Source organism: Neolamprologus brichardi, chromosome 2, assembly GCF_056152115.1.
Source record: "Neolamprologus brichardi isolate AB-2024 chromosome 2, ASM5615211v1, whole genome shotgun sequence".
Classification (NCBI taxonomy): domain Eukaryota; kingdom Metazoa; phylum Chordata; class Actinopteri; order Cichliformes; family Cichlidae; genus Neolamprologus; species Neolamprologus brichardi.
The window spans coordinates 30859983-30886245 of NC_142105.1; the positions used below are offsets into that span (position 1 = coordinate 30859983).

General features: G+C 42.8%; 1 protein-coding gene across 12 annotated transcripts in view; it reads right to left on the reverse strand.

Annotated features, from left to right (window-relative positions):
• dlg3 (discs, large homolog 3 (Drosophila)) overlaps positions 1-26263 on the reverse strand; it is an 87620-nt gene that overhangs the window by 10381 nt on the left and 50976 nt on the right. For 6 of the 12 annotated variants that reach the window (XM_087850986.1, XM_087851000.1, XM_087850995.1 and 3 more), the window contains 10 exons: positions 23860-23913; positions 23303-23353; positions 22077-22201; positions 21530-21699; positions 21230-21366; positions 16703-16848; positions 14276-14437; positions 7785-7941; positions 7107-7209; positions 118-232 (listed from right to left, as the gene is read on the reverse strand). In XM_087850986.1, coding sequence (XP_087707112.1) covers positions 118-232; positions 7107-7209; positions 7785-7941; positions 14276-14437; positions 16703-16848; positions 21230-21366; positions 21530-21699; positions 22077-22201; positions 23303-23353; positions 23860-23913 — 1220 coding nt within the window. The remainder of the gene's footprint in view (positions 1-117; positions 233-7106; positions 7210-7784; positions 7942-14275; positions 14438-16702; positions 16849-21229; positions 21367-21529; positions 21700-22076; positions 22202-23302; positions 23354-23859; positions 23914-26263) is intronic. The other 6 variants (XM_006781255.3, XM_087851006.1, XM_006781251.3 and 3 more) reach the window with 3 other exon arrangements.

A 26263-nucleotide genomic window follows, 5' to 3' on the forward strand; every position in this document is an offset into this window, starting at 1 on the left:
GGCTTCGTCTTCCCCTGCAGACGAGCTGAGGTTTGTTATGCAATAGTGAGATCTTAGAATTGCATGTTGTGAGTACAAGCATGAGTATGTGTGTGTGGGTGGGTGTGCCGACTTTACCTGACATATAGGGAGCGCTTCTCACTAGTGCGCAGGGAGCCTGATCCTGAGCTCATGCTGCTGTTCATCATCTGCTCCCTCAGGTCGTGGATCTTGGACTCAAAGCGACTATACTCTGCGTAGCGAGAAACAAACAAAAACTGTGTCAGCGGCGGGTTCTGGAGAATAAACTTTCCCTTTGAAGTTTTACGCTTAATGCGCTCAAAGTTAACTTGGTGCATTCGATCTTGAGTAAAAAGACCAAACAGGAGCATTGGCCTCTGCCTCCTTGTTTCGCTACGGTATAATTGGAGAGCTGTGCCTCAGCCAGTGCTGCAGTGAGCTACAGTAAAGAGAGGAAAGGTTGAGCGAATCCTTAGGCTGATTAATGACCCCAGGAACTGATGGTTTATCACAGATCTGCCTCACACATCCAGTCATCTTTCATGTCAGGTGATTAATTACAGGGATTAATTAGGTTCAACACAGGCTCTTTAGTGTGGTTAAAAAAAGCGAAGGCCTCCAACAATTTCAAATGCATGACCATTTGTCATAGGTGTGTAAATCCAGTTGCTGCTCAGGAGCACAGGGATGATGTATGAATCCACCTGGACCTGCTCATTAAGAAAGCTCTCATTAGCCTGCTGTGCACAGCGAGCTCCGGGCTGCTGGAACGAGCGAGGCCACCGCACCGTGCAGCACGCTGCCAGATAAACAGAACAGCAGATGCATCCAGAAAAACAAGTAGGCTAAGGTGCTCATGTGATCACACAAAGGATGTGCTGGAGCAGTATAAAGACAGCACTGTGAACAAGCAATTTTGTCATTTAAATGTTTCCTCTACTCCAATGTTTCATGTCGCACAGCTTGCATATCATGAATGTAGCTGCACACAACTGAATCTAATTATTACTGCCATGTGATGAGATGAAATATTGCTGTAACGATGACACATCTATGCTCTAATATTAATTAACCTACGAAACAACCAGCGGAAAAGAATCTCATCCAAATTTATTCCACATATCGAGTTGACTGGCATGCCCGCAGGGGTACCTCACAGCTTAATCATCAATAGCTGGCAACACTTCCTGTAATTTGAACAACAAGAGATCAAAGTCCATATTCTGTCAAACAAGCCTAGAAGCAGCCTTGAAAAACAAACACCTACGCCTACAAAGATGATTTAGTTAGTCCGAGCTCGCGGAAGAAATTCTGAGCAGGTGCAAAAACAAGCGTCAGGTTGCTGATCTATAACCCCCTGCCGAAACCAAAAGGATTTTCGAAGCAAACATGGATCCGGCCCAGGCCCGGTGACAGCGCTCCACCCTGATCTCTGCTCAAAGGGTTAACGATACAACAGAGTGACGCTGCAAGGTGAGGTAACCAGACACCGCCTGACTGCCTGTAACCAACAGCAACAGTGTAGCACTCCTAGAACAGGGACAGCGCACACGGAAACAGCCATTCAGACTAGTCCACTTGGCTTTCAGGCACAGGAGAGAGGAGAGAAAAGCAGCACAAGAAGCTGCAGCTTGGGGAAGGAGGGGCCGAGGGAGAAGACAAAGAGTAGCTAAATACAGAGAGACCTGCTTTACAATCCCACCAACCTGAGAACTGTACCAGCAACTCGGGGCAAGTGCACATTAGACAAAGCTAAACAATTAGCTTGATCAAATTCCTAACAGCAAAATGATTCATTTAAGTTCAGTGAGCACTGAAGAGGAGCAGAACTACAATCAGTTTTAAGCCTCTGGGGGAAGATGGGGTGGGAACTATAAGATAACTACAATTTGCTGCCACACCTTCTTGATAATGGTGACACCAGAATACATCGGTAAATCCGTGTACAGCACAACCCAGTAACTAACTGACAGGGGAAAGAAAAACACTAGCTATAATCAACTTGTGCAAAAAAAACTAATTTCCGGCAATTTTGGAGTCAGGTCGTATAAAACAATAAGGGAAGTTTAACCTTATTGTTTTGAAAGAGAACATATTAGCTCCTATTTTAACCTCTAGCAGAATGATTCACGAGCCTTTAGATTGGCTGCCCCTCGCTAACAGAAGGTCTAAACAGACAGTGGGCGGGGCCTCTGTGCTCATAGCCAGAGCTGTAGGTATGAGACCATCATAACAGGAATATCTGCTTTCACTGACATAAAAGCAAAGTGATAGAAAAAAACATGGAATCAAGAGTTTCGATGTGTTGGCCTCCTGTTTATTAAGAGCACTGACCATTAATATCAGCATACCTTTTATATGTAAAATAAGGAAAAGCATTATAGCTCCCCCTTTAAAACAAACAAAAAAAAAAAAGAGCAGGCTGTGACGGTGCTGATTGAAGGTCACAAACCTTCCACAACATCACCACAGGAGAACACCACCACTGTAGTGAAACCTCAGCCCTGTATTGATCGTTAGTCCTGCCTGAAATACCAAGCACGTGGAGCTAGAGTAACGCAAACAAATCTTTCATTGGCGTGCCTTGACAGTCTGGATATCAGATGAAAATCTAACACAAATGAGAACAAGCTCAAATCTCCCATAACAACAGCATTTAAGCTAAGTGATCACTCACAAGTAGGGATGCAAATCAAAGCAATTTATAACTGTGTGCTAGCCATGTTAATAATCAGCCCAAGAGACAGTCTAGCCACATGTTTTGGGGGGGAGGGGGTTAAAATATTACCTTGATGTCATCATGTCAAGGTAATTTGAGCAGTAGAAATCAATCCGGTATTTGACTAAGGCATTAAATAAACACCTGTAAACTTTAAAAGCAACTGAGTCACAAGCTTAAAAAAAATAATAATAATGTCATCACTCAAAATAGCCTCTCCTGCTGTTTCCCGGACACATGCTATTTAACAAATGACCGACAAAGCATAAAAGAAAAAACAAGAGCTCTTTCATTTCCACTGGCTACATCAAACATTACCAAAGAAGCAATCTGCAGCCTCTCTAACAGGAAACACTTTCAGAAAAACAGAAACAATCCACAATTATCTGATAAGACTCTTAAGAACCGCTACATCTGTCCGGTTAAGAACAAGTCAGGTTATTGATCGAGACATTCAAGACCAGCCCAGCTCTTGCAGGGGATCAATCCAACATAAATCATTCAGTGACATCTCTGCTCACAAGCCCATCTTTAGCCCAAAATTATAAATGTTCAATCCTGGTTTCTTAAAGCGATTAATACTCATGAGGTAGCCTGTATTTTTAGGAGTGACCCACAGGGGAATAAAAGAAAAAAAAGAGAGAGACAGCTAATAGAAACTGGGACTATTCTGCACCTCTCACTCCCACTGCGTGTCCTCATTAGTCGAACAGCTTTTTTATTTTGGGGGACGGTCGCTTCGCTTTTGATCCAGTTATGCAACACAGCAGGCATGCACTTGTAATGTGAGTGTGCGTTATGTTGACAGGAATAGTCGGGCCAGTGAACGCGCACGCCCCCCTTCCCCGATATTACAGCGTGGAAGGTACATGTAGACCCTGCCTAAAATATTTCTACAAAAGCCCATAATACACACTTGTGAGTTTAATGAGGGTGCTCGGAGGGTAACATTTCCTTCACGGCCCTCCTCCCACTCCTTAAATGCAAAGATTCTGGAGTAATTACACTCATTGATGTCGGGGCAGGGCAGCAGTGTGTGGATATACACCCTTCACTTCCATCGCCTAATGTGAGTTAAAGGCCTGGCAGTGCTCCAGAAAGCCACTGAGAGTTGGGGGCCCTCCCACCGCAGCTTGTGTGCCCCATTGTGGCTTCTTGTAGTTTCAGTGTTGGCCTTCGATCACAGGCCCATGGATGCTCAGGCCCTCAGCACCACAGAGTATACTCCAGGCATTTTGCCTGGCACAAACTAGCTCTCGCTCTCTCCACTTCCCCCCCAGATTGACTGTCCTTGTACTGCTCACTGGGGGTTCCTCCTGCTCCAAACTCAAATGAACATCACGTCTCACACACACACATACACACACCCCTTTAGGATGCCAGCAGAATTACTGGACACAGATCTCAGGTCACCAGAGGGGATACAGGAAGTCGATCATTTGCCAGCACTCGACTTGTTCATTTGGAGTAGTTTAAAACTGTATACAAACAGATAATTGTCTATCACTGAGTCACAAAGGGGGCACAGGACTGAAAGCAAGATTTGGTATGAAAAACAAAGCTTCTTCTCTTCTAACCACATCATTATTCAAGAAGCTGCCTGAATGACCCGACATGCGAGACAACATAAACTCGCAGGGAAGAAACCCAACACCGCACGTTTATCGGTTTTTGATCTCAGTCTGAGCCTTTCATAGACTTTAACCCCAATCTAACTCACAGATCCCACTCCGACTCGGTTTCGGTGGCCTTGGAGAGTTATTGGACAGTTCAGGCTGATGTTTTATTGAAAGACAACGAAACATGGAGCGAGCATGCTACGACTTATGCCCTGTCACATTCCTGTCATAGTCCAACCTGAAAAGACATAAAGACATAAAACTCCAATATCCTCCCCATTGTTGGTGCAGTATGAAGTGCAGCGTGTTCAAGTACACTTACAGAGAATGACCGAAGCACTAAGAAATACAGCCACAATTCACAGCCAAGCTTTATTTCAGCATTAAAAAGAAGGAGTGGTGCTATTTTCTTGAATCGTCTGCTAATGTTGGAAATAAGGGCAACACGTGAATTCTGCTTTTGTCAGCTTGGAAAAGGGACCTCTGGTCAGAAAGTCGTAATGCGCAGGTGAAGTCGCAAAACTGACACACACACCTGTTTGACCACACCTCTGTGCCCCCGCCTATAGGTTTAGGTTGCATAAGAACAGTAAAGCAAATGCTGGATGAAATCTCTCTTTGGGGTATTAATTACAACCTAAAGCGACTTCACCTACCTCCAAGTAGGTTTTACATGGAGTAAAAAGCGGTGAAAAGTGGACAATGGAGTCCAGGTAATGGCAGCAGTTTAGCGTAGACATACTTATGTTAACCACAGTATGGGTGAGGCGATCACATGTTTGCTACTGTAACGAATTCATCTTAAGACTGATATTAATGAGAGCAGGTATAATATCGCACCGAGGCTTCCTCGTGGCTTATGAATGAAGAGCTCACACTTTACTTTGTCCTTCAGGAGTCAAAGTACAGGCGAAGAGCAGCAAACTACGGGCCGTACTGGCAACCAACACAAACATGTTCTACAATGTAACTCACTCTCTTTGTTCGCTTTTCGCCCCCGTCGGTGTTTGCCGACACCTTCGACCTTCGTCTCACCTTCGCTGGAGAAAACTCTGGCTATAATCTCGCTGTGGCTGCCGGTAGTTTCTTCATCCAGCCATTAGGGAGTTCATGCGGCTTCTGCTCTTCTGCTGTTGTATCCGAGCCCATCCCCCATCATCGCCCGTACTGGCTGGTAGACATAAAAGTTTGCCGCTTTCCACCTCTTCACTTCGGGTGCGTTAAAGGTTTCCCCCCCTCTGGTGTCGAAATGGAAGCGGAGCTAGCAACTTTCCGCTTAGTCGCCTCTTTCCATCGCTGTGCGGGTCTGTGTGTACAGACAGCCCAGAGTTTGAAACGGGAAGGACAACAGCGGTTTCGTTTGCCCGCCTTGCAGTTGGCTCCACACTTCGGGCTGCTGCCACAAGAGCCGCCCCCGACCGAATACTCGCTGAAAGCCGGCCTATCCGCTGCGCTGCCCTCGTTTGCAGCCCGATCTGAGTGCGCATGGGCCGCGGCACCAGGTAAACCCGATTGCACCATTAAATAGATATTTAATCAACATTGTTATAAAGCTGGGCTCGCGAGAGACATGTGGAAAAAGAACCAAAACACACGAAGCCGAGATATCGTGATTTTCGCTAAATGCTGTGAGTCTCAAAACAATCGTTCCTACATTTCCCACAATGCAATCCTCCAGTGCACTAGAAGAGGAGGGGGGAAAAGTACAAGACATGCCTGGACCACAGGAAATCGGAATGTTTGAAAAGAAATAAACATAATGGAAGAAACATTATGGCACATCTTTACGCTGCACCCACAGCTGAAACATTTTATATTGAATAACTGTTTTGCAAAACAAATGTTTAGACTCCTTACTACAGCACAAGTCACAAGCTTAATCCTTAAATCAAAGTAAAACATCTCATGGTACAATATAATTATAATTATTCATTCTTTGTGTATCACTTTGATGTTCCTACGGGAGCTGATTATCTATAATACCACATAACAAAATATGTGAGAACATTTAAATTTTATAATCTGCAAAATAATAATTACCAAAGAGAAAGTAGCAATATTTGCATCCACATTAAAGTGCAGTAAGTGGTTGAACTACCTTCTAAAACTGTACTGTAGTTCGGGGGCTGGATTAGCTCACTGGATACAGCAAGTGAGTGTTATGCTGTAAGGCTATTGCAGAGGCCATGCCCTATACTGGTCTTTCTCTCAGCTTTCCTGTCATCTCTTCACTGTCGCACCACAATACAGACTAAAACAAAAGACCCCAACATGTATTCAAATCAGTACTCTAGTTCAATTGCATTAGCGAGGACCGCCAATCATGATATCAAAGGTTTAGGGGAGGAATCTTTATACTGGATCTTGCTACAAGGCTGCAACTTTTTTCTAATTGGCTGGTGCTCTCAAACAGAAGGTTTGAACAGCAGGTGGATGGTGTTTCTGTGCTCACAGCGAGAGCTGTTTGCCCGAGATGACCTTATCAAGGATATCCGCCCTCTGAACTTTAGAGCGGTCTAATGTTTGAGCTCTCCAGTCACAGTTAAGGATACAAATATTTGCACTTATGCTGCCTTGATTTTATTTTATTTTTTTAATTAGTCATTTCACATAAATAAGCACATTGCATTTGACTTAATATAAACTCAGAGGCATCACCATTTTCACAGGAATAGGAGCAAGAGAACCTGAATGACTTTGATTTCAGTGTAAGTCCCGTCTTGGTACGATGACATATTCACACATTACATGAGATTGTAGGGCCTTACCTTCAGGCCTGTATTGAGCAATGATGGTAACGGTCTGCCCAGCTCTCTTCAGTGCTGCAGCTGCCTGCTCATGTGTGGCATTCCTTAGATTCACACCATTCACCTGTTTAAAAAATAAATAAATACAATTATAAAAAGCAACAAGGGGACATTTGGTAAGAAAACTGGTTAGATTTTTAAGATGGCTGGAATCATGTGATCCTTGAGACCTATACAAAAAAACAAATGTAGCAAAGAACAATGTCTATGCTCAAAATAGATGGTTTCAAGACTTACTAATAATGAACCAAATTACTCAATAAAATTAGTAAACGAGTATGAAAATGTACATTTTTTTAATGATGTCAGCTGATGAGTCATTAGTTATCTTTTCTGACTGACTCATTTTTTCCATACATGATGTAATATGCAGCCAGATTAAAAGCAAGCTGAAAATAAACCAGTCAAACACAGACTTCGGGGCAGAGGGCAGCTAAGCTCCCTAAGAGTCCATTTGGATTTAATGTCTTGCTCAAGGACATTTGTGAGGCAGATATTTGCTGGCTTTCTAAACACAGTCCCTCCTTAATGTTATCATCATTATTCTGACAGCAGGAGTTGGCTGAAAACCCCTCTGCCTCAGACTTGTTTTAGTTGTTGATGTGGGTAAACAGAAAGCTTGAAGCTAAAAATACTAACCGAGAGAATCCTGTCGCCCCTCCTCAGCTCCCCGCTCAGGTCAGCCGGGCCTCCAGCCAGGATGAAGGAGACGAAGATCCCTTCTCCATCCTCCCCGCCAACAATGTTGAAGCCCAGACCAGTAGAGCCCTTGTGTAGCACCACCTTCCTTGGCTCCCTGTCAAATAGAGTGGCGGTGTCAGGGTGAAGGGCGGGACAAAGAGTGTATAAAAAGAGGCCAAATTTAAAAGAGACGTGGCCAAAACTGGAATCGAATTAGCATGAACACAGAGTACAGAGACTAGTTTGTTATGTGAACGATCCCAAAATGTCAAGTGTGTCCAGTTTAGGCAGCTACATGCAGCAGGCCTGCAGATGGTTTATTGTAGGCTCGCTCTGTTTATATACTTGAATCTGAGAACTTTAAATAGAACATTTAAACAATTTATGTTCAGGACACCACTCACTGGTAGAAAACGATGATTAACCATATAATAACCATGCATAAAAACCATGCACAACACTGTTAACTCATTACAATAAAACAAGCAGGAACATGATTGGGTCCAAATGCCTGTCATCTATTGGCTACATCTTATGGAAATGTACACACGTGTCAACACTTAAACACCCACTCGTATCAATGTACAATGAGCCGCCTCCTGCTCGACAGACCTGCTGAAGCTCTGCTTTAGCTTTACCCACTATGACTCATCCTCCAGGAGGCTATTCAGACCGCCTCAGTTTTAAGATGCTAGAGAGGCCACACCGCTGCTACGGTCCAGGCAAAAGCCCTCTGAGAACACACTTCACACAAATGCAAACACACCCACGCACACTCTAGGAAGCCCAACAGTCGACTCTCTCGCACTCTTTCTCGCACACATGCACGCTCGCGCAGATTTTCTATACAGATGAACACATAAACACACATGCATGCACAAAAAATGCAGCTTCCTTTCTCGACAGAAAACACTGCATGGTTCCCATTAGTGGTTTTCTCTCGCAGTACTCAGCCTGCGGTCGACAGGAACAATTCCTGCTCCATCCCTAATGGCTGCGCTCAAAGTCGCTGCTAAGACCGTTTTCCCATTGATGGCAGCAGAGGCAGCATTCCAGGCTTTCAGAATCATACCCATGAGCAACTGGAAAAATTCTGGAGACTCCTGAATAGTAACATCGTGCTTAAAGAAAGACTGCTACGCATTTTAAATAAAGTGAACTTTGCAGAGATGCTAAGAGCATCACACAAGATAGATCAATATCCATATAGTAGACTCCTCACGAGCAATGTGCTTACAAAAAAAGATTCTGGTAAAGAGATTATATGATTGTGCTGATGAGACTCGTAACATTGCTACATTATGCTCCAAGTTTTATCCACAGCCTTTTAGAATTAGCTAAGTGATAATTGCCTTTGAATATGCTAAAACAACTCACTCGCCTTCACACAAGTCAAGCCTAAAATAACCTCACTTTCCATCTAAAGCCTTTCATCTCGGCTTGACAAGGCACACAGATCTCCATGGTTACCTGAGCATCCAGAGCCGGTGCTTACTTCTGAAAGAGCATTTCCTAACTGTGCGTTCAGGCAGGCTCCTCACCAGCGACATGGAAGACGAGATGTTGACCGTGAACATGTTCGCTATGCCACATTGCTCAGCTCAGCGCAGCATTACTCCCCGACCCCTCTTCCTGTCTGGCCTTCCGCAGTGAAGTGGAATACAGAATTAGAAACTCCTGGGATCTGGGCCTTGTGTTCCCTATCTCATTCTTGTGTGATGTGATGGGAAACAGATCCTCTTCTTGCTGTGACAGTTGCTCGCTCCCTATCACTAGTAAGGCAACACGTTTAACCCTAACAGTCCCAAGCAAACAAAAAAACCTCTTCCATTCTACAGGAAGAAGCAAAAAACAAAACAAAACACTCTTGTCTTGCACCTGGAATAATTTGGATGGACTAGAGATTGTCCACGTTTGATCCCTCGTTTCTGCTGTGATGCTACTGAAGATTTAGCCCCCCTCCAGTCCAGCACACCAGCATTCCTGTCTGTCAGCCTGGCCCTCTGGACACAAGGCAGATATATTCCCAGAAGCTCCTTGCTAATTTGTGAGAGTAAACAAAAGAGGAGCTCATGGACTGACTTTCATGACTTTTAGGCCTTTGATTTGACGCCCTCATAGTCTCTGTCCAGACAGTAAAGTCCTGTGGAGACTTTTGACAGGTGCTTTTCTTAACAGTTGTTGCTGCTGCCCTCCAAGGAGGTATGTGTGTGTTGCTTGTCCATAGGATGTGAAGTGCTTGGTCAGTTACATGGAAAATGGGAGTGAATTCCTACATTTTGAAAATGCAGGGATCAAGTCCTCCCTTTCTATCACAAGACCTGCTCCCCCCCATCCCATTCCAACTCCCTCCCACCCCTCCGCCTTTTTCATCCATGCCAGGAATGTAAACAGGTATTGAGCAGCAGCGGTTTCTTTAATTCAGAAACCACCCTCCCCTCCCCTCGCTACATTATCCCTCTGTGCTTCACTTTTCTGGCTGAGGCGGTTGCAGTGCAGTCCTAAAGCTCTGAATGGATATCTGGGCTGCAGGGTTCAGCAGGTCATGCTGCCCTGAACTCAGCCAAGTAATTGGCTCTGCTTGGCTGATTAATGGTGGACACTGCAGATGGATGCCATTTTCTCCACAGACAGACACTACCTATTGCAGCACTTTATCTCTCCCCATCTCCAAAACAGATTACATCAGCGTGTGTTCACGGGGACGCACCATCTTCCCTCTTCTTTTTCATCGTCTAAATTTTACCCGTAGATTTTTCAGTGTCCACCCCCCTTCTTCTTCTGGGTCTGCTCTTTTCCTTTAATTTGACAGGAAAATATTTATTCATTGCTAAGGTGATAGACTGTTCATTCTCCGTGCCTCTCACCGTGACTAAGAATAAAATCTGAGTAATAAATGAATAACACCTAAGTTGGGAACTAAGCTGAATCTGCTGTGGTTCTTTTCATTCTAAACCCCTCATTTAACTCGCAAACCAAAGGTCATCGTGTTATCCGGATTCTTGAAAAACAAAAAACAGTCAAAGGTTGTGTTTCCATGTGTGTAAGAGACACATAATGTTACTGATTAGCTCAGCTGCTTCGACAGTACTAAGGCTTCTGCATTTACACATGCTGTGACTAAACAAAGAGGCCGAAGCAGGAGGCATTGTTGCATACAGTACGGGGGAAAACATGCAAACTAAAAGTGAGAATGCATTTCAAAATTATGCCATAAAGTTTTTGTTTCCTTATTAACTTTACGCAGAAGTCCTTAAGCTGAAAAACTAAATCAAAATATTTGGTGGGACTATAGCACCAATTCTCCTAGGTACACTCGCACGTACTTTTTCAATGTTCTTTCAGCAACTTTGAAAACTTTCTTGCAGTTTTGTGTATTTAGACTGTCTTAGTGCCTTCTGTCTCTCCGTGTGATCCCAGACTGACTCAATGATGTTGAGAACAGGGCTTTGTCGAGGCCACGCCATCTGTTACAGGACTCCTTGTTCTTCTTGTTGCTGAAGATGCTTTTTCCCCCATTTCTTGTTAATATTACTCTCACTTTATGTTTGGCATCTTTATCAAGATGCGGAATAAATTTAGTGTTGATTGAATGCCTCTAAACATTTAAAATTCCTAAAATGTTTGCACAGTAATTTGCATCTGCAGTAAAGCCTGACAGGGCTAGTAGAGGGTTGTTGCTTGTTTAGTCATCTTGCGCCCTGTCACGACTGCATGCAGATGTATGTTTACACCAAACATGCATGCTAATCTTTTCTTGAGTCCAATGTGGACGGAAACAAGGATTTAAAGGATCGCCTGATTGCACCATATAATATAACATATCTCCAGAAAGTGGGGGTAATATCAGATGGAGAAGGGGGTGTCGGGGACGTGTCTGCGATGACACCACTGAGGGGGATGTGCAGATGGGCAGAGGGCCGATATAAGCTCTGACTCATTCCTCACAACAAGTCTGCTCTACTTCTGTGGAAGCCTGTGCCTACTATAGCATCCATCTAAAATAACCCTTCGTGTTTGGAGCCAACGAGGAAGCTTTTGGGGATTGGAAAGAGGTGTCTGCCCTGTGCCCAATGGAGTAGAAGGACGAGAATGATGAGATCGAGTGGTTTGTCACTTGTGATGTCCTCAGAGAAAATGGCTTTTGATTCTGATACCCAAATGCACGCACGGTCACCATATGTCGGCTGCTCTCGCTTGCACAGTTGGCTTACGACGTGTCCGGTGTTCTCGATCGATATGCACAGGTACGGCATGTGTCAGTGTCGATATTGCATGCTGCACTTTAAGCGTGGCACGCGTGTGTTCGTGTGTGTCAGCACACAGTGAGCAAACATGTCAGCGTACAGTAAGCACGTGTGATTGGTGCTGGCAGTACGGGTGATGAGAGGGGTAAGACCTGAGTGCATGGCCTGGTTTTCCCAGCGTGCATATGAATCATGACAGCTGCAGCACTGTCTGCTGCCCTGTACAGGATCAAGCTCTCTGTTTACATTTACATACATAGAGAAGCAGGCAAAATATTTCACCGCTCCTGTCATCCGCACTAGCCTTCAGTTCGACCCTTCCTTTCAAACATTTACCACAAGCATTTAGTTAGAGCAGGACTACAGTCACTCTCTGCAAGACATATATGTTACACAATATAGGTAAATTACATAAAAACAATGGTTTACACACAGACATCAGTGCAGTCATCCATGAAGTGATGGAAAATGGACAAAACTGTGACTCTAGAAACAAATAAAAAGAAAAACATTCAATGAAATCAAACACCAGGAGGCCTTTTGCAAATTTGATAATGCCAAACAGAAACAAAACCCCCAAATGCAAGCCATAAATAATATGTATATTATGTCTTCAGCAGTGAGCACTAGCCAAAGTAGCTTTGGCTGGAGATATAGGCTTAGTTTTATCAATGCCTCCTGACAGATGGAATTGAGCAGCTTGTGGGAGCGTGAAGCCCTTTCGGCTGCACTCCTGCGGTGATGTGTTTGTGAAGAGCAGGTACGACTCCATTTTAAACTGCGGTGAACAAAGCACTACTGTTTGAGATTCGCACATATGAGCAAATTAGCAGGAAATCAAATATTGACCGAATGGGAGTAGGCCGTTTAAAATATGAAAAGCACAAAAAAAGCGGCAACGGGAAAAAAAAAAGAGGAAAAAAAAATGAAACAAAGGGCAATAACTATTGTGATTTTCTTTTCACTTGTTCTCTACTCAGTGTTCTGTTGATGCTCGTTTCTTGTGAAGTTGTGAAAGATAAAGTAGTGGTTCCAAATAAACTGAAAAAGCCTCAGCAAAAATTTACATGCAGACAGAAAACGAAGAGATTTCTCAACATAAATATCGCCTGCCTCGCCCTCCAGCCTTCCTTTCCTCCCTCCTCCCTTGGTTAATCTTAATCTTCTCTACTGCTATTTATGTGCACAGATGTGGCCCAACACACTACTGGTAATCCTGATGGGTTATATGCCCTGGCGTTTTTCTAAGTGCCGAGCTACAGAGAGGAGGGTTAGCTAAGCAAGGTATGATGGACTAGGTTAGTACCTGCCAGAGAAGGGGAGTGGACCTTGGCACAAGGGAGCAGGGGAAGGACAGAAGCCTCTGTAGAGGGCCTGGGGCACCTTGCTGTCCCCAGGTTTGTGGATGACACTGTAAATAGGTTCAGCCCTGCTGTGGGGTACAGGAATCACAGTGAACGGGACAAGTGTAGGACACAAATAAAGCACACATACCAACAAAGATGCGACAAAATGCACATACAAGTCATGTAGACAGCTTGTACAAGGACATTACAAGGCGACGTAACACTCGGCCAGTAAGACAGCACACATAGACACCCGCATGCAATCACACAGACACACACACACACACACACAGAGGGAATACAGCCTCTTCCCTAGAGCTGTGGGTTAAGCTGACTCAAAGCCTCACGGGACACTCCAATCAACCCTCTATGAATGCTACTTCTGATCCAGTACTTGGATAGGAGGTCAAAGGGTAAGACACGCTCGTAACAAGTATAAGATGTGACAAAAGCCTTCTCTCAGCACACAGCTGCCACACACTGTCCAGCTATTATGCAGTATGCACCATCGGGGCCTCGATGAGATGAAAACTGCAAGCTAAGCGGATTCTTTTGTTAATCAAACACTATAAGCTACTGTAAACAGGTGTATCCTTGAAGCCACCACAACAACGCTTGTACAAAAGCAACAAAATAGAGGCTACTGGGAACAAAATACGATCCATGTTAAATTAAAATAGTTACATAATTTATAACCGTGTTTCTACAACTACACCAGCGAATACCAGAAAAGGCCAATAGCTGATCTCCACCAACAACCTGTGCTAAGACTTAGCCAAAGCTACGCTTATACAGCCTTATGAATGTCAGGTTATGGAGGAGGATCATTCGTGGAAGAAGCCGGTCTTTAACGTACCTCGTGAAGTCTTCCTCCCCCATCATGTGGCGGGGAACGGGCGAGTACCTGGACGGGGTGACTTGGGGTGGCGGGTACACTGGCTTGGGTTCCATTCCCCCCATGTAGTTGTGGCTGACGTGGTTGTCCACCATGGTGGGGAAGGCTGGAGGGAGGGCCAGGCCAGTAGGGGGAAAGAAAGAATGATTACAACACCTGTGCAACAGGAGAACTGCACAAAACATGACTGCATAAAGCTGGTTAATCAGATATTACTGACTCCTAAATGACAGCTTCATTACCACACCAAGACACTGCTTTATAATGATAATATTCACCCAAATATAAATATGATTTTTGTGTCTCTGTGTGAACCAAAGTGGGAACACAATGAAATAAACGGGGAAAAAAAGAATCCATGAGCAGATTAGAATACTTACTGTTATCTTGTTTTTTAGCTCCATATATTTATTACTGGACTCTTACTAGACTGGCTTTGCATGATTCACAGCTCAAAATAATCCCTTTGTTAAGTATCTTTTACTGGAGCCAATCACTTCACCCATGGTCTAAAAAGAGCTTCTCATAAAGCCAGCTTTCTTCTGATTGGCTGTCCCTTGCAAACATAAGGTCAAAAAGGTAGGTTAGTGACTTGTTGTTCCTAGAGTATTTAAAAGTAGAATGGGAGGGAGAGCCTTCGGTTTTCAGGCCCCTCTTCTGTGGAACCAGCTTCCAGTTTGGATTCGGGAGACAGACACTATCTCTACTTTTAAGATTAGGCTTCAAACTTTCCTTTTTGCTAAAGTATATAGTTAGGGCTGGACCAGGTGACCCTGAATCCTCCCTTAGTTATGCTGCAATAGATGTAGGCTGCCGGGGGATTCCCATGATGCATTGAGTTTTTCCTTTCCAGTCACCTTTCTCGCTCACTATGTATTAACAGACCTCTCTGTATTGAATCATATCTGTTATTAACCTCTGTCTCTCTTCCACAGCATGTCTTTTATCCTGTCTTCCTTCTCTCACCCCAACCGGTTGCAGCAGATGGCTCCGCCCCTCCCTGAGCCTGGTTCTGCCGGAGGTTTCTTCCTGTTAAAAGGGAGTTTTTCCTTCCCACTGTCGCCAAAGTGCTGCTCATAGGGGGTCATATGATTGTTGGGTTTTTCTCTGTATCCATGAAGCGCCTTGAGGCGACTTTTGTTGTGATTTGGCGCTATATAAATAAAATTGAATTGAATTGAATTGAATTGAATTGAATTGAATTGAATTGATGCTGCTCAACCCATAGCCACAGTTGTGTGTTTAAAATGACCATAATTAAGATGTCCTCTTTCTATAAGTATGAGGAAAATCATAATTGATTTACCTTCTGGGAATGTACAGTACAACTACAGATTAGGGGACCCATGAAAGAGGCAATAATCCCTCTCTACATAACTCTTTATATCCATCTCTCTGGAGTACAGATTATCGATATACGACAGTTTGAATTATATACGCCTCCAAACAAGTTTTTCTAACTTCTCTGTTTCTTTATAACTTGTTTGATCATCTGACTGCTTGTATTTCTGACCACATCTAACTTCTTATTAACTTCTTTCCTGCATTCCCAAAGCTGAGCAATTAACTTGGTGAGAACGATGATATTATTAGGAGTAGAAATAGTGGCCAAAACCACAAAAATAGGACCCAGGTTTTCCTTTGAAGTACCACTGGGCCATTTTTTATAAGCTGGCTCACTTTTTTATGCGCACAATGTAATCTATTGTTTCTGCTATATGTCTGTTGCAAAACAGGGAACTACCACTGATTAATATGTGAAGGCATGTGCCACATTTTTCTAAAAACCTGTTTCCCTGTGCATGCACGTAGCAGACAGATCACACACATGAACAAGCCTCTTCTTCTGAATTTACATTTTTAGCGTTAGCCGAGCATGATAAAGCAAGTGAACTACTTCACTTGCAAATCCGGAACCGCATCTAGATTCAAGGGTTAGTGGACTTAAACGCAGACGACTTCAAACATTCGGAACTTACAAAACCTTCGATAGCCCCATCTAATACTAAATCACTGTTGTGTGGAAATTTGAGATGCTGTAGCTCAAGATCGTGGGCTCTCATGAGCAGGTGGGATGTGAGAAACCATCCACACTCAGTGGGAGGCAGAGAACTGTGCTTGTTGTTGCTGTGGGAAGGATTGTGTGTCTGTGTGCACGAGCGTTCACTACATACACTATGTGGGTGTCTGGGCATAGCAGTTTTGGGGAGAGAACAGCGAACCAACAGAAAAATTCAGAAAACATCGCTGGTAAAGATGAAACTTTAAAAAAATCATATAAAAAAATTACTCTTTACCTTACATCTCTAATTTTGGAGCTTGCTGATTATTGATTAGCAAATTTGCACTTATAGTACGACTACAAGAACAGGAAGAGGTAGATACGTACTGCTGGAGTAGTCTGGTGGGGCATACATGTCGTTCAAATGCACAGGTCCCGGCTTGGCCACCTTGAGGTAAACCATATCGGAGGTGTTCTTCAGCGCAGCTACTGCCTCCTCATGACGCACATCCTGTAGCACGATGTTGTTCACCTGAATGTGACGATAGTCCAGAAATCAGAAGAGGGGGAAGAAGAAAAAAAATCTTTGTATCAACACCTGAAAGCCTTGTGTCTCCTGCTGCACTGTGACAACATCACGCATCACAGCAGTCATCACACCAGCCAACACAATAATGAATCATAGCTTGGAGGTATCATGAGATTTCAGTACATTTCAACAGCAAAGTAAAAGGTTGGTGTGCCGTGCAGTGATAACAGAGGTCAAAAGCAGTAGGTAGAGGTTTGAAGGATGCTCTGTATCTCTCTTTACTGTTTCTCTTTTAAGATTCAGGTCCCAGGAAATGTGCTGCCAGTCAAAAGTTATTCCAGCAGTTTGGTAACATTAAACCAATGTGCTCACTTGCAATAATGCAATAGAAACAGGAAATGAAGTCTTGAGAAATGCTTAAATTAATAATGGCATGTTTCTTGATCAGTCTATGATCTGTAGCAGCATGCCACAGTGCCACCAGATCTGCATTTTAACTACTGATGTCTTTGAGTTGACATTTTTCTTTTGTGTGCATTTCTTTCAAAGGCCAATTTTCTGCCTTGCCTGCAACTTCTTCAAAATGCAGCAGCACAGCTTGTTTATGCAGACGTCACCCCAAATCCTATGTTTTAAAAGTGATTTTAAGATTTTACTTTTCAGTTTTAAACCACATCTAGGGATATGTCCACACGTACACGGGTATTTTTGAAAACAGAGATTTTCCGTTTTTGTTTTAAAAAATAATCCCGTCCACACGTAAAGGCAGAAATGAAGGAAAACGCTGCTAGGAACATGCCAAAGCAGCAGGTGGCGCTATATTCCTAACCGTGTAGAAATGTTGGCCAATCAGAAGTCTAGAAGCCTCGGTGGGAAATAGTAAACAAAGCTGGGGCATAGAAGCAGAACCGAGTGGTATGTTTGGAGGGACAGTAACTGTGTGTGTATATGTAAGCATTTAAACACTGCAGAGAGTAAAAGTAACAGTAACAGTATTGTAGAAATTCATTTCACCGAAACAATAACGTGGCGCACACTGTGACGTCAAAAAAGGCGCACATCTTTGACGCTGCGTTTTCTCCGTTTTTCTGTCCTCACGTAAATGCAAAAACGGAGTTTTAGAAAATATCCACCCTGGCCTGAGTTTTTAGAAATCTCCGTTTTCAGTGACCGAAAACGCCGTTTACGTGTGGACGAAAGGTGCAAACGATTAGAAAAATCTGCGTTTTCAAAAATACCCGGGTACGTGTGGACGTAGCCTAGGTCTCACCCCTAGCTACGCTGCAGAAATGTTGACTCCATATGAGCCGGATCGCAGCTTTAGATCCTCAGGTGGGGCCCTTCTGGCTGTTTCAAAGTTGAGGCTTAAATCTAAAGGTGACTTCGGGTTTCCCATCAGGGCCCCTCTGATTCGGAACAACCTTCCCGAGGAGAAGAGGTTTGTAGAATGTGGGACTTCTGAATGTTTATCTGATGTCTTTTTAAAATCTTGTTTTTCAATTTCATTTTCTTTGTAAATATGATCTAGATTTTCTTGTTGTTGTCTCAACCTTGCTTTAATTTCATTCAGCTTTGTTTACTATGAGTAACACCATGTCTTATTCCTCAGTATCCTGCTTCTTGTGTTTGTCAAACCATTCTTTTCCTTTTTATTTTGTGAAAAACTTCTTCTTATTATTAATGTTAGTAGTAGTAGTATTAAATAAAAAGACAGAAGCTAGGCTACAGAAGCCTAATCACGTGTCCAATCTGACAAAAAAAGGTCATGAATGTTACAAAGGTGTTAGAGAATTTCATAAAATATATTGTGTTTGTATTTAAATAATGATTAATGACAGCTCAGTGATGAGGGCAGCAATAATTACTTGGACTTTTACTCATGAATGCTGATTAACAATTGGGTTTTTTTTTTTTAAATATCTGCCTTTATCAAATATTTCTCTCTCATGCCCAGCTGAGGGGCTGATTTATTGCCCCAATTCATGACTGTGTTATTTTTCTTATAAATTATTGTAAGTGCTAATAATGTTGTCACATTTAGCTTAAAATCACAGGATATGACACCTAAGTAAATAATGTGATGTACAGTCAACCCAGTATATTTTAGTGCCATGCAAGAAGTATTTTCCATCTTCCTAATTTCTTTATTTTTTTTTTTAAATATTTGTTACACAAACATATTTCTGATAATTAAACGAGTTTTAATATTAGACAAAGATCTTTTTTTTTAGTTTTTAAATGTTGATTTCATCTGTTAAGAATAAAAAACCTAACTGCATTCGAGTGTTTGTGATAACTGTCAATGAGTTGTTCACATCACGGGGAAGTTTTGACTCACTCTTCTTTGCAGAATTATTTTAATTCAGCCACAATGGAGGGTTTTCGAGCATGGACGACCTGTTTAGGGTAATGTCAAAAGATCTACATCGGATTTAAGTCAGGACTTGCAAACCTTCATTTTGGCTACGTTCACACTGCAGGCGAAAGCGCATCAAATCCGATTTTTTTGACCCTATGCGACCCATATCCGATCATGGTGTGACAGTGTGAACGGCGCAAATCCGATATTTTCAAATCCGATCTGGGTCACTTTCGTATGTGGTACTGAATCTGATACATGTTTTAGAAAGCTGCTGTTTGAACGGTCAAGTCGCATTAAATCCGTCTTTTACGTCACTGACACAAGACAGACGCCAATTATCAGCGCCAGAGAAGACATCGCGAACGCTTCCTGGCCATCCGGTGAAACTGCTGGGAAGACAACGTTGGAGAAACGTTAACATTTTATTTGTACTGCATAATCTGCAGATTCTGACAGAAATCTGCAACTATCCTTTGAAGCACCGCTCCTCTAAAACAGCAATAAGGATCATTATTAGGTTATTTACATTATTATGTAAATAACAAAATAACTTAAAGCAAAAATTGGGAAACGTAAAGTCCGAAGTCTTTATATTAAGGGCCATCTGTCAAACAATACTGTTTGCTCTGGGTCTAAACAGAGCGCGCTGTGTGTGTCGTCTTCTTTTGCGCATGCGGGCCGCTTTGAGCGTTCACACTAGAGCGCGTTTGCTGTCACATTTTATTTGTAGTGTGAACGAGCAGACAAAAAAATCGGATTTGATCAAAAAATCGGAATTGAGCATTAAGACCTGCAGTGTGAACGTAGCCTTTGTTATGATTGAGCCACTCAGAGGTGAACTTGCTGGTATGTTACTGATCATTGTCCTGTTGCATAACCCAACTGGGCTTAAGCTTCAGGGCATGAACTGATTGCCAAACATTCTCCTTCAGGATTTTCTGGTAGAGGGCAGAATTCATGGGTCCATCAATTATGGCAAGCTGTCCAGGTCCTGAAGCAGGAAAGCAGCCCCAAACCATCACAGTACTGCCATCATATCTGACTGTTGATATGTTCTTTTTGTAAAATGCTGTGTTCATTTAATGCCAGATGCAATGGGACTTAAACCTTTTTTTTTTAAAAATCAGTTTTTTTCTCGCCAGCCTACAGAATATATGTTGGGAATCCTGAAGATGCTTCTGACAAATTTGAGACGAGCCTTTATCTTCTTTTCGGTCAGAAGTGGCTTTTGCCTTGGAACATGGAGGCCATGTCTGTCCATTCTCTTTCTTATTTCTAAATCATGATCACTGACCTTAATTTAGGCAAGTGAGGCCTAAAGTTTTTTAGATGTTGTTCTGGGATCGTTTGTGACTCCTGGATGAGTCGTTGATATGCTCTTGGTTGGCCGGGCACTCCTGAGAAGTTTCCACCACCAAGTTTTCTCCATTTGTGGATAATGACTCTCCACACTGGAGTCCCAGAGCGTTAAAATAGCTTTTTAACCCTTCCAGACTGACAGATGTCAACGTTTGTTGCTTTTTGAACAAACAAAGCTTACTTTGTCTTCGGGTTCTGTTTAAGTGGTTTCTTGATTTAAGAGGTCTGGGAGTAATCAGGGCTGGGTGTGGATAGTAATGTGATTAATGCAATCACTCAGTTAATTCGTGATTTAACAAGAGGGTGGCAATTCCTTTTTCCCACAGGACCAGGTAGGTTTGGATTACTTTTTCCCTAAAAAAATGAAATCAACACTTAAAAACTACATTTTGTATTTACTCTGGTTATCTTTGTTTAATATTAGAATTATCTTGATTATGTAAAACAGGTAACTATGACAAATATGTAAAAAAAAAAAAAAAGGGAGAATTTTTTTCATAGCACTGTACTTGTCCGGTTATAGAAATAGCTTTATAGAATGACTGCAAGGAAAATGCTAAATATCTGTTTAACTTGCAAGTGAACCACATGAATAGCTAATGAATTCATTTGGATTCGAGTGTCAGATATGCGAGTGAGTCAGAGGAAGGTGCAGGCTCCTACAGCGAGCAGGCGGTCTCCGGTTTGCAGTCGTCCATCTTTTTGAGCAGCTCCACCTTCTATAATCTTGGTAATATAGATGCTGTTGTCTCCTGGGATGTGTTGATTCCCAATCCCTCCAGCAATGCTGAATCCCAGTCCTAGGTGAATAACAAAGACAGCCAGTGCTTTAACAAAAGGATCACCCCAGACTGCATGCTTTCATTCCAGGCCCTATTTGTAAGATTATCTTCATGTTATTTATTACCTTTTAAGCAGCACTGCAATCACTTTCAAAAAGAATATGTTAACACTGACTCTAACCTTTGGGCCCTTTCAGCAGGTTGACCTCCAGAATCGTCTCAGGTGGGGCCTGTCTCCGTCGAACCAATAACCTCACCACTGGTCCTGCCTCTTTCAAGGCTTCCACCGCCCGGCTGTGAACCACCTCAGACACATCGACATCATTCACACGCAGCACGCAGTCGTTAACCCTGCGAAAGAAAAGGTTTAAACGTCACGTGTAAAGCGCATGTAGTTCTGTGGAGTTTACTGACTGCATAAAAAAGGGAGACCCAAGCCAAAGCCAGTATAATCAGAAACCTCAAAAGAACATGAAAAAGAACTTCCATATCATAATTTCTGCATGTTTCAGGCTTTGGTCTTCCAGTGAATCATAAGTCTGAGGAAGCACACAGAGCCTGGGGGCAGAGGGCTGTAGAAACTCTGCCTCCCACACAGCGCTGCCTGGCGGGACGCGACGTTGGTGAGCGTTAAAGATGAGAGTAGAGAGGTTAGAATAGAGAGAGTATAGTGGAGCTTAGTAAGAGTTGAAGAAATAGGAGGCAGCAGGAGGAAGACGGTAACTTACCCCAGCCGCCCATCCATAGCAGCTGCTCCTCCAGGGATGATCTTGGTGATGAAGATCCCTGGATCATCAGGAATGTGGGGATTGTCTATTCCTCCAGCAATGCTGAAGCCCAGACCAGAGTTCCCCTGAAAATATTATGATTAACATTTTCAGCGTGATACGATAAACAGCGAACAAAGTAAGCTCAAGGTTAGCGCAATATATCTCTTTTAGTGTATTTAAATCATGTGATAGATGCAAAATGATCCAGAGATTTCTCCTGATGCCTGTTTCTGTGGAGGCTCGTGTGTGTGACCGCACGTCCCCACGTGTGACAAATTGAAATGCCATTAGAAGAGGGAGCATGAACCCACAGAGAGATATCTGTGTATGAAGTACATTAAAAATCTGGGGTAAAGATGAGCTCAGAGTCATCATTTCAGTTGCCTGATACAATGCTTCTCACTCTCTGCAGGAGATGGATACTGCCACCTCCTGCCGTCCCTGTCCCTGAAACGACAGAGGACCCATTTTGATCCAGCGGGACCAGGCACACTGCTGCATCTGACAGCCGTGGCCACAGAGACAGGCAGCAAACAAGACAGCTGAGAAAAGACTTCGCTTTATTATTTTCTATAATTAATGAGCAACAGTCGCAACAAATTAGGACAGAGGGAGGCTGAGGCCTCCCAGTGTGCTGCTCCGGAGCCAAGAGGAGTACACTGGGCCTTACCACCAAAAGTTACACACCCACAGACCTTTTAAAGTGTGCCTGTGCATAGTTTATTTAAGCTTTCTACATGGAGAAATGCCACTTAGAGCGGAAGGGGCAAAGAAATATGCTGCATCTACCGTGGGTGGAATAATGAGAGCAGAAATGTACAGTATAGCTCTGCCAGTAAACTTGAGCCACCGCTGACAAGTGCAGCAGTGGCTCAGGTTTACAGGAAGGTGCTTTACATTCCTGGCGTCTGCTGATGACATGTGTATCAGGATTATGTAAAAAGCCATGCCTCGCTGGCGTTAATGTGGGTCACATAGGACATCACACTTACGACGTTGCTAATGCAGCGAGAAAACGCCTGTCTTCACTTGAATAAAATTTTATATAAATTAACAATCATTAAGATTTGTCTTTGGTATTCGTTTAGACTGAGCTGCTTACCACCACCTAGTGGGGAGAAATCCATCAATCATCAGAATGAGGATACTGTGGGAAGAAATGCATCCACGATGTGTAAACTTACCCTCTCCAAAATGATCTCTTCGTATTTATACATCCCATCACTTCCATTAACCTGCCAAAAACAAAACACAGAAAACGAACAGCAGGGTTAGTGACACGTCTGAAGACAAAGTATGTAGTTTGCCAACACGTAAGAAAAATGGGACGTGTACAAATGCTTCGGCAAAATCCTTCATTGTATGTCCGAAAAAAGAGAAAAAGATCAGACTGAATACGGGAAACCCAGTAAATCGGGATTAGTGTCAAAATATGGCTTTACTATATATATGAAAACCGCCACACATTCCTTAATGCTGTAAATGAGAGGTGCATTTCTTTCTTAAAATGCAAACGCTGTAAGAATACATGCGCAACTGCAGAATGCACAATCCCAACAAACGGGCAGAGTCAATAGGAAAATGGATGTCGGTCCACATGGCAAACAGCATGTTGCTGCCAGGAGGAGGCCTTTTCATCCACACACACTCGCAAACATACAAACATGTTCATGCACTGACACAGAGGAAGTGTGAATGAGAGGGATATATACTGTAACAGACAACGAGAACAGATACTTACATAAGGGCCTGCATCTAGTGAGTCTGCGTTGACAATGATGGGGGGAGGGTTGGCCTGTGAATATGAAGAGATACACATTATCTCAGTGTGTGAGGCTGGCAGCACGCAGACGTAATGCGGTACACACACTATCGCTTGGGAGCAAAATGAACGGATGCCACAGGAACAGGCAGTGAGTCTCCTTGGGAGTGAGACTGGGGAGAGAGATGAGGGTGGGGTGGGAGGGGTTGAGAGGGGGGTGTGAGGACTGAGAATGAGGACTGGGGCAGTGAGACTGCTGCTTATTAACCGTCACAGCCAGACATCCTGCGGTCACCTCATAAAACAAACCAGCTTGTGTTCCAGCTGTTGGCACAATACGTTTATCCCACATCTACTTCCACGTAATGAAAGCACGGAGCATCGTCGAGAAAAACGCATGAATGTTGGCTTGGTGGCTACAAGGTTTACGGAATTACACACTCTACACAGTAATCTCCTCTCACGTCTGTTATTCTACATGCAAACAGGTAGTTTTTTAATCTCTCTTTATGCAAAATATCTGTCTGTCATGCTTGTTTAGTGAACAGAAAATAACTGGTGCTTGGTCGGAAATAAACAGCTCGTTTAAACGCATCATGATGCCAATTTTTTAATAAACTTTTTCACCTTTTTCAGTTGTCCGGACGCAACAGTTTAACAGCAAAACAGACAGAGAGGTCAGTAACTGCTTGTTGCAGGGTTACTGTCAAAAGTTAAGGGTCAAACAATTCTTGAGTACTATGATGGGTTGAATTAGCTCAAAATATAATGAATACAGACTCTAAAAGCTATTTTAGATTTCTTGGTAATAATTTTTAGGCAGCAAAAAAAATTTCTGGCACAACTTCACCTGCTTCCAAGGTGCATGGAGAGGATAAAAGAATTCACAAAGCAGGAACTCAAACAACTGTAATAATAGACCAACGCGTTTTGGCTTGTGGCCTTCATAGTCATAGTAAAACATTGTAAAAATTGCTTAAATACAAGACAGGAAACAGAAAAAAAATTCAAATTAACCAGTCAAAACTTCATAGATAGGTCAGCTGACATATAATAAGTAGGTATTGGTTAATTGGCTAAGTCACGCCAAGTAAATACCGGACTAGATCATTACTGATGAGGAGAAGTAATGATCTAGTCCGGTATTCACCTATCTATGAAGTTTTGACTGGTTAATTTGAATTTTTTTTCTGTTTCCTGTCTTGTATTTAAGCAATTTTTACAATGTTTTACTATGACCCTGATGAAGGCCACAAGCTGAAACGCGTTGGTCTATTTTTAAAGTTGTTCTTCTACCTGAAGTGTTGCTGGAGTTCCTGCTTTGTGAATTCTTTAATAACTTTTAGGAAAATTGTTTATTCTCTTGTTTTTGTTTCCGTTAAGGCTTTAAAAAAAGCTCAAATGTACAATAGGGAGCACGTCTTCCCAGCAGAAATATCAAAAGCAGCATTTAAAAAGCCAAACTCAAACAAGATTAAGTTTCACAGTCCAATTAACCTCCCAGCTCAGCTCTATTGTGCCACCTGGTGTTTCTTTGCCCACTTCAGGCATGCAGAGTGAAGTTTGATGGAGGGGGTTTGTGTTGGAGCAGCCGATGGCCATCCTTTACTTCTACTGATTTGATTGACTTGTGTGCGTGAGGGGGATGCAGACAGCGGTGCATGCAGGGCCTTATACTTGCAGGTCCAGCACTGAGGAGAAAATCCTTAGCTGTCTGTCCTAACACTAACCTCGCCAACCTCTCCCAATCTCACCCTATCACCTTACAGTGTCTGTGTTTAAGCAGCTGAGTTTGACTGATTCCGAAGACTTACATATTACACATCGCCTATCATACATCTTTTCAATCTGAACTGTGTTACTGTGCCATTTCCACTTTATAATGTATAACTACCTGGAGTGATGCTGCTCTACTGCTCTACAATATGAGCACATATACACAAATATACATAATATATAATTAGATATAGGGAAAGGAAATTCAGGAATCTGGGATTTGGTTCGATAAAGTGAAACTATATAAATTATTTTTTCAGTTAACTTTAGTTTGTCACATTCAAGATATAAAAATCCACTTTTACTTGCTCTATTGAACAGTTACCATCAATTATTTACAAAGGCATGGATATTAAAGGGACACACGCGGGATGAATGGTAGAACAAGATGAACATTTTTATATTGTCTTACTGTTTATATATCTACTAGATTTCTTAGCAGGTCCTCAGCTGTCTGGGGTGATGCGCATTTTATTGTCAAGTCCTTGAATATACACTCACTCACACTTTATTAGGTACACATTGCTAGTACTGGGTTGGACCCCCTTTTTCCCTTCAGAACTGCCTTAACTGATCATGGCATAGATTCAACAGGGTGCTGCAGACA